The 17,968-nt window shown below is 34.0% G+C and overlaps 1 protein-coding gene across 2 annotated transcripts in view; it reads right to left on the minus strand.

Annotated features, from left to right (window-relative positions):
- The window catches only part of LOC106460638 (probable ATP-dependent RNA helicase DDX52), a 36,449-nt gene that overhangs the window by 5,844 nt on the left and 12,637 nt on the right, over nt 1–17,968 (minus strand). Inside the window, exons 6-12 of one of the 2 annotated variants that reach the window (XM_013920363.2) lie at nt 17,557–17,731; nt 17,246–17,318; nt 12,928–13,131; nt 10,034–10,124; nt 9,095–9,368; nt 6,612–6,687; nt 2,229–2,300 (exon numbers count right to left, since the gene is read on the minus strand). In XM_013920363.2, coding sequence (XP_013775817.1) covers nt 2,229–2,300; nt 6,612–6,687; nt 9,095–9,368; nt 10,034–10,124; nt 12,928–13,131; nt 17,246–17,318; nt 17,557–17,731 — 965 coding nt within the window. Of the gene's footprint in view, nt 1–2,224; nt 2,301–6,611; nt 6,688–9,094; nt 9,369–10,033; nt 10,125–12,927; nt 13,132–17,245; nt 17,319–17,556; nt 17,732–17,968 lie in introns of both variants that reach the window. The other variant, XM_022387393.1, reaches the window with a different exon arrangement.

Genomic DNA, 17,968 nt, shown 5'->3' on the forward strand with positions numbered 1-17,968 from the left:
ACAACAAGCACAAAATGGTTACAAGGTCAGTTCGTTGGACCAAGCCTGTGCTGAAAGAGTTAAGGCATACCCTGATATAACATGGTCAATGTTTGGCTCCCAATTTTCTATCACTAAATTTGTGAGTTTGCCAATTTTTCTTTAAAAGAATTGTCACTGTCACATTTCTGTGAGAAACCTTTCTATTTACATTACCGAAGCATCCTGCTTTTTAGAGTCAGAATTTACCAAAGAAGATCACAATGATGACTTGTCAGCCCCACCTTCCAAGGTCATTGAAGAAACAGAACACCTTGAAGCTAGTCTTCGATGGTTTGGAGCACGATGGTGAGTAAAACAAAATATGAGGCCAAGCTAACTAATGAATGAATATTTGCTGTAAAATTCTTATCAATGCTGTAAGTGTAGCTACCAGTTTGGTCCTAAATTTTGATTTCATTCCTTTAAGTCACATGCTCAATCCTTTTTAGGCCACACCTATTTTTAACACCTAAGATGTTTTTGATTCGATATCATGACTTTTTCGTCAACACACATCACAGCCAAGTAAGAAAAAGAGACACTTGACAGTAACCAACATTATCTTTAGGATTGCAACCCTATTATTCAGAACAAACCTATACTTTACAGAACCAACCTGATTTTTTATAAAATATATGATAGTAGTTTTCCTCTCTAAAACAGTGTTAATAACTTCCTTTATAATAATACCATGGAAACTAGATAAACAGTTTCTTGTCATCACCTCCATGCACTCAGTACAGCCATATCAAGCATCATTATTGACAATAATATAATGTGATGCTAAATGCTCTTTAGTTACGAGAATTTCACAACACTTAGCAAATTTGTGCTAAACAATGATTTCAATCACACAGAAATCCATAAGTGCACAATCTAGCAATTTGACCAATATGTTTTTGTATGGAATAGAATGAATAACCATTTTATTTTGCAGCTGCTTGAGGTATGCAACAGATGAACATGAGGTATGACTTAAAGCCTTATCTTTGTGAACCCATATACTGTTGGGCTTATTACAAAGCCAGTATTTCTGATAGTAGGCAGATTCACTTTGACCTTTCTGTCTATTCTCCATTTGGCCCTAACACAGTCTTGATAATGAATCTCATCAAAAATGTTTAGTGACATGCAATGTTCCACTTTTTGAAATCTTTTACACCCAGTGGCTGGTAGAAAATGCCACAAAACTTGTTACATTTATAAAGGTACACATACACTTTGTTGAGTGTTCCCAAGTATTATCATTTTTACCATGGATATATCTTTCCTGGATATATCATAGAAACAATTTGGATACTTATGATTTGTGTTGCTTTTTATAAAAGATCCTTCTTGATTATGTTATTTACTGTTGTCTGGATGGCTTTTGGAATCTCACTTTGCTTACCACAGGTGGGTGTACTGGTTGCAGGTCTCTTTCTAGATGATCCTGGTGCCACAAATTGATACATATTCATTTGTTTTCCAATGCTATTAATTACAAGGGATTTCTCATCCTTGAAATTCTAAATCCCCAATATAAACACATCCTATGTGTGTTTTTCTTATAGCAAAGCCACATCAAGCTATCTGCTGTGTCAACCGAGGAGAACTGAACCCCTGATTTTAGCATTATAAATCTATAGACTTACTGCTGTCCCATCAGGGGACATAAACACATCCTAATCTTAGTGTGTGAATATTCTGCATCAATTTTCATTGACATCACATTATCTACAAAATGCCAAACAATGTCAAAATGTAGTTCTGGAACATATCATTCCAACACAACTTTATAATAGCTGTTATTATCATGACTTGCTGATTTGCATATTCAAAATCATTTTAATAGAATGTATTCTGCCCTCTCTAAGACTAAACATTGCAATGAAAACACAAGATCTAATATAAATACAATTCTTTGAAATAATTTTAAGATGTTTATATATACATGTTAAATCCTAATTTTTCTTACAAACACTATCAAATTTTTAAACCTTATCAAGTTTTTGCATTTTTTTAGCACAAAGCTACATAATGGGTTTTTTTGCACTCTGTTCCATAAGGAATCGAACCCCAGATTTTACTGTTGTAAGTCTGTAAACTTACTACTGACTCACTAGGGAACAAATTTGGAACAATGTCAGGAAGTTGCTTCAAATGCTATTGTGTCTTCATGTAATCAGCTTTTGAAGGTATGATAAAAATATGTTACAAACACTTACTTTGAAGGTTTTTTCATTTTCAGCATGTAATCAGGGACATGGCACCCAGAATCTTTCATGATCTGAGCTATACTGCAAATAAAAAAAAAAATAATATATATATATATATTTATTTTAATTGAACTGTTAATACACTTTAAAATTGACATATAAATAATTTCATTAATATATGTTTCAAAGTATTTATTTTTTGTTTATAAATTTTAAATTTTTTGACCCAGATGATGAAACTTTCAGGCAAAACAAAAAACTTTATGCAAAACACAGTGGTTAAATATGACTATTAATTGTAAATTATTTGATTTACAACTCTCTTATTTCAGTATGGATAACAAATCAAAGGATTTAGTCAGTGATATAACTTTCAGTCACTGCCCAGAAAGTCTTTTGTTCAATGCCAGAACTTATATTTAAGTCAAAAGTTTATTTTAAATAGTAATACATATATTCTTTTGTCTTATAGAAAGTCCCCCAAATTCAATTCTTTCTTATCTATAAGCCTTTCAAGTAAATTACAAGAATGAACTGTAGTTCAGAAGTCATGTAAGGTAAGCCTGGGATGAGTGGGTCCTAAAAGTACCAGAAATTCCAAGCTTGGTCTCACAAAATATAGGTATTGAGGAGTAAAACTGAAGAGATCTGCTCAAGATCCTCTCCTACAAAATGCATTATATCAAGCAGCGGAGTTTAGCCTATCCTGCAAAAAATCAAACATAATAAATCTGCCCAATATAAATATAAATTTCAAAACTATATGTTCATTACTGTTTAAAATCCAGAAAGATTACCTAAATTGTTTTAACAGTTATTGCTGTACCTAGAAAGACCACTGCTGCCATTGTTTATCTGTAACTGTGTAGAGAAATGCATAACAATGCAGTTGGCCACCAATATGGGTGTTCACCCTTATGTCACATTAAGGCCCAGCATTGGCAACTCCAGTGATGATTTTCTTTTTTTTTCTTTATTTAACATATACTGTTTAATACATTCTTATGTCTTTGTTTCTATAAACACAATAGGAAGAAATTATGTTCTTTTAAATCTTAGTGTGTACAAGTATACTTCTCCCAAGTAAAAGAAAAGGAAATATTAAAACTGTTCAAGTATTATACAGATCATAAAACCATGAACTCTGTGTACTAGTGAAAATCTAAGTATCAGTGTATCATTTTACCTGGTAAAAGATTGGATAGGATAAAGAACCCATCTGTATGTTCTTGATTCCTCATAGATTACGCCATTGTGGCCATGTACCACTGATTCATACTATAAATTGCAGAATTACCAAGATTCTTTAACAATGTTAGGCCCTCTTACTTTGGGTGTCCTTTGAAATATCAAGTGAAAAACTACCTGTTTTGGTGTTGGAATTTTTGTGACTTGAGCTGCAATATCCTGAGCTAGATTAAGAACCTTTTTATGATCTGTTTCATTAAGATTTACCCTATCTGAATCATCAGTTTCAGGTGATGCATTAGTGACAGTCCAAGCAATGTGGTTATATAGACTATTTGGAATCAACTTTCATCCACAATCATAAATAAACTCCAGTGACTTTGATTCACTTTCACACTGAGTTCACGTTCACCTGGGTCAAGTGACTGCTCAATATCTGTATTAGGCACATTCTGTAAGGTTTTCTTTTTGTACCTTCAGATCACCTTTAATGTTTTTCACTAAATAATAGAACATTCGATTTACTCCTTTTGTTCTGTCATCTTTAATATCACTAATTTAACTTCCAAGGAGATCAAAATCTTCCACCTTTTCAATTCAACAGACAATTTTGATACAATTATATCTGAGGCACACACCAAACTGTCAGACTGTCTTCTGTTGTAATATTTGTACCTTTTTACCAATATAGTATTGTACTTTATATTTAGATCACTGTGACTTGTATGAACTGGTTCTCTCTCCTTTAGTTTGGCTCTATACTGCATTGTTAAAGATGCCAATTCAAATACTTATTTTCTAAGAATATTTGTATTTCCAGGTCATTAAATAGTTTCAAAAATACTTCAGTGTATACATTGTAAGAATGCTTACCTTTTTCTGATCATTTCTTGTTCATGTAATCCCTCCAGCATAATTGGTAATATCTGAAGAAGTCATAACAAGATCTTTGCACATGTCACCATATCCCTCAATGTCATTTAACATGACATCACCTCCAAGGTATCTAGCATGCTGATGTAAGTTGTTTTCTATGGATTTTGTCTCAATAACGCTCAGGTGGAACATATCCTTTTTATCCTTGGCCTTTTCAATATATGAAACAGACAGCTTTTTAATCTGTTAGTTTCTTAGCCAATTTCTGTACTGTTTTGAAAACTGTTCATTTCATTATTTTGTTGAACAGTTTTCTTATTGGCATACAGTTTTCTACAATAAGGAAGAAATTTTGGCTACTTTGTAAGAAATTATTTTCAATTGATAACAAAATCTTTCAAACAAGAGGAGATAATATCCTCTATTAAGCACTGTATATTGAGTAGTGGCAAATTCCTTCATTGCCAAAAACCGAGGTCAAAGATCCAGTTTAATAAAATATGCATTTAGAAAAATCTACATCGTTGGCAAAGACTCCTCGACAAACCAGAGACCGGAAATCTCCCAAGAGTCTAGGTAAGCATCTCAACCCTATAAAGATGCATCACTGAACAGACATAAATCCAGAAGAAGCGGAGGAAACGATACCCATGCCATGGTCTGGAGGCTAAAACTGAAGGGAAAGACACTCTGAAAGAACCCATAGATCCCACAGATCTGTTGTGAAATGCTGTCACATGATCGAAAAGTGGAGCAATCTAGTCCATACCAGTCCAGGAACCTCTGTTGTGTTACTTATAATGCTGGTGTTGTTCAGTCCAGGTGTGGGAAAAACGAGGGTAGGAACAGGAGTGCCGAGAGAAAGGCAAGGGTCTGAGTGAGGAAGAAAAACAAGGGCAGGTAACTCATGGGAGGAAGTGGGAGGGTGAATTTAAATGTGTGGCCAGAGAAGACAAGGATGAATTCAATCTAGCCACATCAATCCTTGATTCCAAGGGATCAAATTTTGGGTAAGAAGAGGGCCTAACACAGATCTCGCAAGGATGAATGGAGGAGATCCACCCCATAATTAAAGCATCCCTCCCCAACAACACAGGAGTCAAATATTTAGGTAAAGAGCATAGGCCATTATATAAGCCATAATGGACCAAAGGAGAACCCTGAGCTCATCGGAAAAAGAAAAGTTCAGGGGAGCAGCAAAGGGCCTCAAACAATAATTGGAAGAAAGACAGGTAACATAAAAGGGAGGAGAGGGAAAGGCAAATCCTTGAGAATTGAGCCTGATTAAAATGAACTGAAGCCCCAGGATTTGAACCTCAAAGGGGGTGTAGAGGATCCAACTGATCAGAATCCAAAGCAGGATGGTACACCAAAGCATATTGTTTCAACAAATGAAGAGGGTGAGGCATACCGATACTCAACCAAAGTTGGTCAGAAAAATCTCTCAGCATAAACTTGTTTGTTGGGTGAAGGGAGAAAAACATAAAATTCAGAAGATGAAATGTCACCCAATAAGGAAGGGGACGCATCATAGGGGCAATAGCGGAAACATGTAAAACCTACATACCTGATTAAAAAGTTGTACAAAAGGGTAGGAAGTAAAATCTCCTGAATAGGTGTAGATTGTAAATGATGAAAATCAGAATGTGCCAAAAAAAAAAAAAAAAAGAGTCTAAATCTTCTTTGCCATGATGGTATTCTTCCTCAGAGACATATTCAGTTTGAAGAGAAGAAAAAAATCACTAGCTGAAAATATGACTCTAGTTCCTTGTGAATTAAGGCCTGTACTTCCTCTGCAGACAAAGTCCAACCTGAGTCTTCGAAAGTTGTACCATTTGCGCTGTTGACTGTCAAGGGAATTTCAGTTTTGACACATTGAACCTTGAATTCATACTAAGTTCATTTATAATTCAGGAACAAGAAACAAATTCAAATGCAAAATTGCTTAACAATTGAATTTAATAACACAGAAAAAAATTAGAAACAGCAACGAAGCATAATCAGAAAATGTATTCACATGCAAAAAAACACATCTAAACAATGTAGTTCCAATTGAGAAAGTGAGGATTCAGAGGGAATAGCAGAGGGAGCTAACTACGCTAATATGGGTAGTCACATGAGATGTACATGTTCAAGAATGGCATGAAATTGATGGCGTATACAGACTGGTGTGCAGAGCGTGAAAATGTTTTAGCAATGCTTAGAGGGCAGAAGGAAGATCGAGATACCTTTGTGTGAGGGGATGCAAGACGATATTAAAAATTAGCAATAAAATTCTAGTAATTTCACAGCACTTAAGTAATTTTTCTTTTGGACTGTTGTTGTTACCTTCGAAGGTTTACTCCATCATCTTCTGTGAAGAAGGTTACTGCTCGTCCTGGTCTCCCAGCTCTGCCTGTTCGCCCTGAAAAATAAGAATGAGTGAATCAGTGCATTGAGCTGTTAATTTCTAATAACTGTAAAGAAACTGATATTCACTTAACAATTAAAGTTCAACTCTAATACCATATGATATCTGATAACACAATAACCTTAAACTTTTACTTACTTTCAAACTTTTCCATAAATGGAATAATACTGAAAGTTTTAAACGTACTACATAACCTGCAAAGACCAATACTTTTTGCATAAAAATGCTTATTAACATAAGCATACATTAAGACTATCCATACATTGTAAAAAGTCAAAACTTAACTGGATGTTGAACTAAAATGTTTTTCAGTTGTTTCAAAGCCAAAAATAATCAATTAAAGTACACTGCAAAACCTTTTCCTTTTGTAACATAAAACTACTTATGATTTGTAATGAGATGATTAACTATAATTCAGTCTCTTGTTTCAGATTTAATGGTGCACACAATGGCATACACAATATTATAGGTTTATTTACCTAACTTAACATTTTGCCTTAACAATAAATTAAAATATAAAATCAATAACATATGACTCTCTTAGGAAGCCAAATGCCTCATCATCTAATTAGTGATGCGCATGAATGGATTAACGAGATTCCCACTGTCCCTATCTACTATCTAGCGAAACCACAGCCACATAAATGGTTTACTGTGTACATGTATACTTCTCCCAAGTAAAAGAAAAGGAAATATTAAAACTGTTCAAGTACTATATCATGAGAATGATCTTTCAGCTTTTTTTTTAGCTTTCAAAATGAAATAATATAATACAATCCAGAATCAGCAACAACAAAAAAGTCAACAGAGAGCACAAAAAAACAAAACAAATCCCCAGGTTTTTAATTAACTGGAAACAATTCCTCAAAACACTGTGTTCTCCTTTCAAGTGTGATTTTTCTAGACTAATACTTCAGAACTCATAAAGGTAGATAAATTCCATTACAAATTATTGGCAAATTTATATAATTTTGAAACCATGGACCTCGCCTTTCATTGGTTTTCAGCTGGAACAAGTGTCGTTTTTTTAAATTCAAATTCATGATCATTTGTCAAGACTCCCAGTAGGAGGTACATGCACGAGTTCATCCAATAAAACCACAGCTGCTTTATATATCCTATAAAAGCCTGAGAAATGTATCATTTTCTTTATAACTATAGAGTTTATTGGTAGACACCACCATAAGCCATGACAGTAATAAGGAAAAGAAACAAAATTAATGCTTTTCAGTCCTCTACAGGTGCTACATAAATAACAATTCAGGCATTTTTCCAACTTGTAGTTGTATATTTAACTATAGAATGGTTATCAACAATTTTAACACCATGTTCTACACTATTCTCTGGTTCAAAATTATTTACAGGCCCCTCATGAGCCAGTTGGGGACATTTTTGTTGAAAAAAAACTACCTAATCCATTTTTTTAAAATTTGAACTGAAATTTTTTGGATATGTTTATTGGCTAAAAAGAAGGCATTTCCTGCACTCTTTTAGTGTAGAGGCTGCAAAAAGTGATTTCAAGTGGTATGGTACTGAAATCTGTCAGTGCATCACAAGCTTAACGGCCAAGCACAAGAAGCATGGAAGTCTCCAAATGACACGCAGAGGTATTCAGGAACCATTTAAAACCACCTTGGTAGATATTGTGCCCCAAGCCTAGTACAATATTTTGCCTGTAGTTGCTTTCTAAGTGTTCCTGTCTACTCATGATGCTTTGACCTTCCCTACTGAATCGCAGGTGAAATAGTTCACATCTCAACTGAAAGCTAAACACAAAAAGGCAATATCAAATGCTGAGAATGTGGCTTTACTGATATATAATGAATTTACTCTCAGCGGGTAGACCTTAGTACTAGCTAGTATGGAGACTTAAGGATGCTGTATTTCACTTTAAATTTATCAATCAACAAACAAAAACTTGTCTTGAAGCTGTCTCAAAAAGATCGGCCAACACCACCCCCTTTAGGAGCTTCCGGAATAAACTTACCTTTAATATTTAACAAATTGTAAAGACACTCCTTGGCTCCTGAGGAACTTGTTGATATAGGTGAGTATTTAATTTTTAATTAAATTTTCCTTATTAATGTGCACATATGCTGAGTTACACATTTACTTCACTGTGGTACCAGAAAGTTAAATCAGCTAACAACCTTGCTAAATAAATATCTTTCGTTGGAAATAACTCGTACTTCTTCAGCCACCAGATTACCCACTGTAGCATTACACTGATAAAAGAAACAAATCTAAATGTGGCAAACATGTCACTTATGACATCACTGCTCTCATCTGTTCTGCCATGATACTTCACTTGTAGACACAAATCATTTATATAAAGAACAATTAAACCTTTGCATAAGTAAAAATATATATAGTAATAATACAACCTTTCAAACACACGTACCTATCCTATGAATGTAGGAAATGGCAGATGGTGGAAAGTCATAATTTACAACAAGATTTACTCCTTTGAAATCGATACCTCTACCCATCAACTCTGTACAAATCAAAATCCAGATTTTCCCCATTCTGAAACTTTTTACTACATTGTCTCTCTGAAGCTGAGACCTATCTGCATGTATCACATCCACATTAATTCCATCATAGATGAGTTCACTGAACAGTTCCTTGGCCCTTTCCTTTGTTTGTACAAATACAAGCACAGGTGGCACAACACCCTAATGAAAATAAGGTAAAAGAAGTATGTAAATCTACAATAAAAACAATTTGAAATATCAGTACTTTTCTACAATATTATTACTTTTTTTTTTTTCTGGCAACCTGTATCAGACCACTAACAGTTATCAATTTTTATGAGATGTTATAGCACATCTATTGCTCATAGATCAATTTTGCCTATTTAAACACTACACAGTAAAAGAGGGTACAGAATTTAAGGTATTTTTCTGTAGAGTTCTCTTTCCTTCTCTTATGTTTAATGAAATTTTGAGTTTGACACTTGAGTCCTTCATAAGACTGTACCAGCTGAAAGACTCAAAATGAAGTTGGAAACATTGGAAAACCAAGAAAAGATGCAGAAAAAAGTGCATATAGGAAAACACTGCCAAAAAGTAAAAGCTAATAGTTGATAAAATAATAAAGCCATACTATTTACAAAGAAGTATTTGCATTTAAAGTAATGGTTACTTTACCATGATATAATTATCTTCAAACATCATTAATGGTTCAAAGATTACTGTGCAAACAATCTGTACAACTCATCTATAAACTACTACAAATGAATGAAGCTTGTGATACTTTTATACTTTGGTCTTTCTTTTTAGACATTTTCATAACACAACAAGTTATAAAATGTTTATTCTTAGTTCTTATGTTAACTTACTTTCTTAACTATGTCTCTAAAGGCTATAAGCTTTCCTGATTCACTGCCCACAAATAGTAGCTCTTGCTCAACCAAATCCACAGCAGAGTTCCTACACAAAATAAAATTTTCTTTTCAAAAACGATAGTAATAAAATGCAAATCTAAAACGTTTTGAATTATTTTACTTACAACATAGAGAATTCAGTAAACTAGTGTTTTTCTTTTTAACTCTTTCCATATGGAATAGGTGCATTGCATCTAATTTGTAAACATCAAAGTAACTATGAGATTAGTAATAACTTTTGACAATGTAAGAATATCTTCACAAAATTCTGCATATTATCAGTAAATGTTACAAGGCCTTTGTACATAAAAAATAAAATTTTTTAATTAAGTCTTTTTATTAAAGACTTGGTCGTGAATGTTTGCAATATCTTACCCTAAAAAGCTTCTAATTTTAAAATTTTACTTACTTTTATAACAAATAAAGAATATACATAAAAAACAGGAACTATACTACTTACCTAGGTCCTTGTGTTTTTTTCTGTCAACTGTTGATGAAACATAACCCAACTTTTTTGTACTAAAGGTACTACTACATTAAATAATATTTTATCTAATTAAATAATGCAAGTAAGAACATAGAATAACAACACATAAAAACAAACAATGGTCTTTAACTATAATAATTTTTCTGGCTTTCTAACTATGTGATAAGAGCTGTTAAAAGTTCATCAAATTGTCGGTGTGTTTCCTTTGACATTTTTTTCTGTAGAAAAAAACAATGTAATCTAATACATCATTTGGTAGATTAAAACTTTGGCTTTCTATTGGTTATAAATAACACAGTGTTAAATATCAGATAGAACTATTGGCAATTTGTGAAAGAGAAGATGTGACAGGTGGAAATGATAAGTGGGTCTGATTTTGTAGTTTATGGCTCCATAAACAAATAAGATTTAACGCCATAAAATTATGCTTTGCCTGAGTAATAATTATATTATAATGAGTAATTTACATTAAATTTCATACTTCATGGAGGAATGGTAAATAAATTAGAGAAAGGGATGACCTAGAGCACAAATTTCACAATTCTCATACTAGAGGAGGTTGAGAATTTTTTTTAAATATTTCCTTATAAAATTAAGATCTTAAAACTTAGATACTATTAAAGTTTGATATATTAATTATGTTTTGATGCCAAGCTCATTCATATACATCTATATAAATATAATAGTACTGTCTGTTAACAAGAATTCAAAAGTGGCACATAAGTAATAAGTGAAAGTACACCTTAACCTTATTGCCATATGTATCCTTTACTTAGCATGACACAAAGTTTGTCTTGCATTCAAAATTTTATTAAACTACTTTTTGTATAACATAAAATCTTAGCTAATAATCCATATTTTAATAGTATACAAGTTTTAAGTTATTAACTCTTTTGACCATAATTTTTTATAAACTTCAATTTTGTTTGGTTACTGAGCTATCAAATAGAAATTCAGACCCCTCCTACCACACTCACCTGTCATATCCTCTATTTCAGGGTTTGTTAATAGTTCTCTCTCTTACGTTTAATTATATATTACCTATAACCAATAGAAAATCAAGGTTTTCATCTACCAAATGACATATCTTATAACACTGTGTTCTGAACAGAATATCGTCAATTTCACTCAGAGTACAAGATTCATTCCCATGGGAAAGTTAACTACTAGCTTAGAAGAATTTGTAACAGCTCTTGTCGCATAGTTAGAAAGGAAGAAAAATTTTGAGAGGTAAGTGAAATTGTCTACTTTTTTTTGCATGTTATTAGACTATGTTCTTTGGTGCATTATTTAATTAAATAAAAATTATTTAGTGCATTACAACCACAAGTATAAAATAAAATAGGGTTAACTGTCATCAATGGACAGGAAGAAAAAAAGAAGATTGGGTAAGTACTTTATTTCTTGTTTTTCATGTTTATTCTTTATTCATTATTATAAAAGTAATTAAATGTAAAAAGAGGGATCTTTTTAGGTTAGTTAAGATTAAATTAGGTAAAATAAATAATAATGAGACACGCATGTGAGCAGCTCATGGATAATGTAATTCGACAGCTTAATGTGAGCTTCACATTCCCGATGTATTTTACAACTTATAATGGTGTGAAACAAAAGGGCAATGAAGCAATAAAATTTAATTATAAATATTGTTACGAGTTTAAAGCTACTGAGGATAAATAAATATAGTTTCATGTTACAATCTGAAGTCATTCCCCAAAGAAAAAATGGCTGGTTTAGATTCATTTAGATTTTTTTAGGGGGGGGGGGGGTATGAGGTCAGTCAAATCGACTGACCCAATATAGAGATAGAGTAGATAAAATGTAAACTTTTACTGAAAAAAAAACATGTTTCTTCCAACTTTCTTCTGAAATATCTTTTATAAATTAATTTGTGATTCTACATACTGTCCCTATGTGTATCACTCATAATTGACAAAAAAACAAAACTGATCTAGTTCAAATGGCAATTAATAAACTACTTACTGGTGTTATGAGGAAATACTCCTATATACATATATTGAGTCTCTGCTGTTACAATTGAGTTTGTATGCTGAATACAATATGTTTAACAGTTCGTCAATCTTATTTGGTTGTGATATGATATAGATAACAGAAAAAAAAAGTATACTAGTTGTTAAAATGTCTTTCACATGCATGTTTTCTTTTTGGCAGAGGTTTATTTTTACTTAAAACAGTTATTTGCTCTAAATGTCATTTTCACAAAATTATTTATCATGGTTCACATGAATGTTTTCCATAACTTCAAAAAGAAAGAAGTTAGAAATGACAATGAAGCTCTCAATACCTTATAAGCACAACAATAATTTTAATAAAGGTATCAGATTCTAGCTTTTCAACTAACCTCACACCAACAGAGATGGTCACTACACTGTCCAGATTTAGCTTGCACCATTCTTCAACCTCAAAGGCAAACGTAGCACTAAACATGGCACGTCGAACATTAGGTGAGTCACAGGATTTGTATATAACACCCAACTGATCACGAAATCCCTGTTTGCCTGCTTCAAATAATTTGTCTGATTCATCAATGACTAACCACTCCACGCTGGAAATATTTGTTTAAATAATATATTACTTAATCTTACTGAAATAAAGAAACAAAAAGACAGACAAAACTGATAAGAGTAATATTTTTCTAACAATTTCTGGAATCCTTGGAGAGTTTTTGAAAGAAACTCCCCAACAATATATGTTAACTACAACCACAAATAGTTTTAGATCTGTCATATGGACTGTTTCCACTGTTATACATTATGATATAAAGTTATAATTTTTCTATACTGAAAATGTATTTCCAACAGGTACTTACCTCCTCTCATATAAATAGCTATTCTCATTCAGAGCTTCCCTTTATATGAATTTTTTTTTACACGCCACAAGCCTTGAGCTCCCACATACCCTAAGATCAATGTGGTTTAACTCTGTCCCACATGCAAATCATCATGCAACAACCCTCCATTCGATTTTACTGAACTATCACTTCGAGTTTTTGCAGAAAATGGAAGCACCGGTTTTCAGTGGGGAGGAGGGGTGGGAAGTGTGAGAAGAGGTAAATACCTATTGGAAATACATTTTCAGTATAGGAAAAATATAACTTCCAATATGGTCCATTACCCCTGCTCAAATAAACAGCTAGAATCCCACACTGAATAAGTGGAGGGACAGGTGCAAAGAAAAATGGGAGGAGCACATCTAAAAGGGAGAGAACAAAGGTTGGATAGGGATCTGAACCACACAATATTGAAATCTTAATCCCATAAAGTACATCAATGTGGGTGAGAGTAAAAGGATGTGACTCTACGTGTAGAGTGACTATGGTGTGATGGACCATACATGGCAAGTAACTGCATCCAAAACCCAGCCATCTGGTAGGGGTTGGAAAGAGTATACCTTCTTCACCTCAAGTGCAGCAGAATGGAGGGAATCTCTTACTCCCCAATCTATGAACGGAATACATTACAGCAATGTGATAAATTGTTTTACTGATCTAGGAACCTGACATCTGGATGATTAGTATAGTAAAGATGTCTCCCTAATGTAAACTATCTCACTCAAAACCAATCCAATAGGAACTGCCCCCAGTACAATAACATCAATGGAATAAGAAAATTATTGAGGGATAGTGTAAGAGGAAGAACTGTATTAATCAGCAAGTTCTACCACCATGACACACAACATGTGTGGAGGGAACAAGAGTAAAATTGAGTGAGGAAACAAAGACATCTATAATACATGTGTGAGGACTTATGTTGATTGGTTCAACTCTGAATCCAAAACCTAGCCACTCGGAACCAATTTCCATGTGGGGGTAGGATGAGGGATCCCAATTGAAGGGGTGAACTGCAATTTTGACTGCTTAGTCCAAAGCTACATCCCCTTCGATAAACTCATACAGAGAAGGAGCATCAGATTGGAGGACATCTCATCATCTACACCAGCAGAACACCACTGCCCTACTCTCAACTGAATGGTTTTATCATTATTTGTATTGTAAATCATAATCACATTTAGGAGAATTCCTCCAGGGTCCACCACCCCATCAGCTTGGAACTGGAAAGTGGTAAGGGGGGAGAAAATGTGGTGGAGAGTCCAAAGGAATGCCAACACCAGAGACAGTGCAACGAGAGTCCACAAAATCTCTATTTTGAAAAGCAGACCACTCCTGATTTATTCAATCTAAGGAACAGCAGTGATGGTCAACTATCCCCTTCTGCTTTACCCACGAAGTCCATGGGTTAATATGGTCCGGGCATATGAATGATGTATGAGGAAACCTATGAGCAATATTATGGAACATCCCATCTCAACAGTGTGCATTTAGTGGCCATGGAAGTTATAACTATTAAGTCATCAAGGACTTACAGTGCAGATTTGACTAGTTTAAGTATACCTGAACAGGCATCACTCACCAAAGAGCAGGATCCAGAAAAAAATAAGGGAAATGCCCCTGCAAAATAAAAGGTATATATACAAGAAAGTATCTTACCCAGTCACAGTCTCACCAAAGAGTGAAAGATGGTGACAGGTAGAAGACAGTAAGTACCTCAACGAGGAAGAAACAGCAACTCAAAGCAGATAATGTGAGATAAATGTATGAGGTGTGGTTCCAGTGCTCGACAGAAGAAGTACCTCCAACATATGGTGAGGGTGAGATGTAGGTAAAAGAGAAGGTGCCAACTCAGAGTGAAGACACCAGGAATTGATTATGGGAAAAAGGGGATAAGGAAGAAAAGGCCAATCAAATCCAAAGGGTAAAGGAGGAAGGAAAAAGTCACAAACAGAGGAGTGGTGCCAGAGAATGACAAAGCAGGGAAAGGAACCAATTGAAAGAAGTCTTGAAGACAATGAAGCAGCCCAGAGCAGGTACAGGACATAAAAGGCTAACTGGATCCAACAGGGATTAAAGGTGGGATATGTAAGGAAATGAAAACAAAGAAAAATAACATGTCCCACAAGCCGCCAAAAGTAGGGTAGGAAACAATTGATCCAGAACAAAAAGGTCAGATCAAGCTGAAGCAGCTGAGAAAACCAAATCTGTGTTGGCCAGGAAGGAGCAATCAGAAAGAGCTAACACAGAGTGGCAAAGATGAATGAAATCACCCGGGAAGGTAATGAATGGAATGAGAAAAGAAAGATATAAGCAGGTTCCAATCCTGTCTAAACATATTGTGGGCCAAGGCAAGTGGATGAGGAACCAGAGATAAAACATACAGATCTGATCCAAGCTCAGAAGGCAAGGCACGAAACTATTACCCAACCCCATGGTGAACAAACTTAAGACAGCACAATGAGGGATGAAAAATAGAAATGTTGACAATGGGCATCATCAGTCCTGAAGAAAAGGCTCATCACAGTGTGATAAAAGACAATATAGGAAAAAAGAGAAAAAACCAAGAAGTGATTGAGTGGGACAGATCAATCATAGAATTCCAAGCTGTATCAAGAAAACATGACTAATGGAGGAACTCTTAGAGGTAGGGCAGGTAAATGATTGGAAAATGCCATACATGGAACATGAAGGAAGAATGAAATGACTAAAGAAATAAACGAGCAACCAAAAAATAAAATATCGAATGTAGCAATACAGATACCCCATGTGATACTAAAGTCACAGGAGTAACACCACCCCAAAAAATGGACCAGTGGAGGAGAAGAGCCATCCATAAGTCCCAATCAGAAGTGGAAGGGAAATGAACTTGGTACAAGTCAGTGTCCTACCTCAGAAAATCCTAAAAGCAAAGAAGCCATGTTAGAAGGGAAAGAGCCGAAGATGGCAATCATCCCAACATCGAGGTAAGGAGGAGGAAATCCCCAAGAAATAGATGGAACATCTTGATCATAGCACTGCCAAACTTGAAGTGGTAGTTTGGTAGAATCAAATAGAGGGAGTCGCATGCTTCAGGAGGGTGTGTCGCACTCCTATCGGTGGAGGGTTGTTGCATGATGATTTGCATGCGAAATGTAGTTGAACCATGTTGATCTTATGGTACATCAGAGCTCAAGGTTTGTGGCATATTAAAAAAATTTTCACACAGAGGTCAGATAATAGGTAATGTATCATATCAGAATGAGAAATTTCAAAGTACCAATATACAAGTTTCTTACTCAAAAATTTCACTTATGAAATAATTTTTTCTTTATTTTTCTTCCGAAATTTTTTAATCACGGAACATAATCAACTTGTTTTCTATAATAACAAAAGATCTGTCACTTTTGGAATTGTATTTCATGTTTATAAAGACCTGTTGTAGGGCAAATTTTTCTAAAGCTTCTCTGAGCCTATATACTATGAAGAAAATTATCATAACCTCCAGAACAGGCTTTTACTTTATTTCATTCAATGATTTTTTTAGTACAACTTCTTCGGGAGTAACCCTTTAATTAAATTGGTTGACTCACAATAACTCAAACAGAAGGTTGCTCCTGAAGAAGTTGAACAAATGAAACATTGAGCAAAATTAAAAACAAAACAAAAACAACTTGTAGAGTTTTCTTTATAGTATACCTAAGATACTCCAGTCAGCACCTCGTAATGTTAGTTTATACATAAAATGCTGAGAGCAGAAGCATCAACTCTTCTTTCAATGTCTACATTTTTGTAAGTGCATGGAAACAAAGGTGCAGATTGATCAGTTTAACTTATCTAAATTATCACTTACTTTTTAAGACTTATAACTGGTGAGTCTTGTTGAAGTAAAAAAACTAGTCGATTTGGAGTAGTCACAAGTAAGTCTATGAAACAAAAGACAAAACAACACAAAGAATGAAAGTGATTCACAATAAATGAAATAAAATTATCAAAATTATTATTTACCAAAATCTTTTACACTCATCTTTCAATTACTAATAAATGTAATATCTTACATCATCATGATCTTGCAAAGACTTATAGAAACAGTAAATAAAATTTGAATTATATTAGATAAAAATTTCTTTTTTAGCTACCCAGAAAATTTGCCAAGCTTCATACCAAATTTCTGGGAGGAGCTTGGACCAAACATTTTTGCAGCTTTATTAACTTTATCTATGATGTGTATTCTTAGACCTCTTCCTTCAGCTAATCGCTGACACTCCCTAAATGTCTGTTTTGCCAATTCCCGAGTAGGGGACACCACAACTGCTCGAAAACCTTGCTTCTTTGGTTCCTGTAACAAAAGGGGAAAAAAAAATCCTTGAAACAACTGACATAAATAAGTTATTCTTGATTTCAGTGTAATGTTAGTCTGTAAAATCCATAAATTAACAACATCCACACCTATCTTGGACATAAGCTTAAAAACCTTTTCTTTAATTTAACCACTGTGAACAAGTGCATTTACAACTTTTTTTAGTACAATAATTCTCAGTCAATTAATACATATATATATATATATATATATATA

This window comes from Limulus polyphemus, unplaced genomic scaffold (genome assembly GCF_000517525.1).
Source record: "Limulus polyphemus unplaced genomic scaffold, Limulus_polyphemus-2.1.2 Scaffold806, whole genome shotgun sequence".
Taxonomy (NCBI): Eukaryota; Metazoa; Arthropoda; class Merostomata; order Xiphosura; family Limulidae; genus Limulus; species Limulus polyphemus.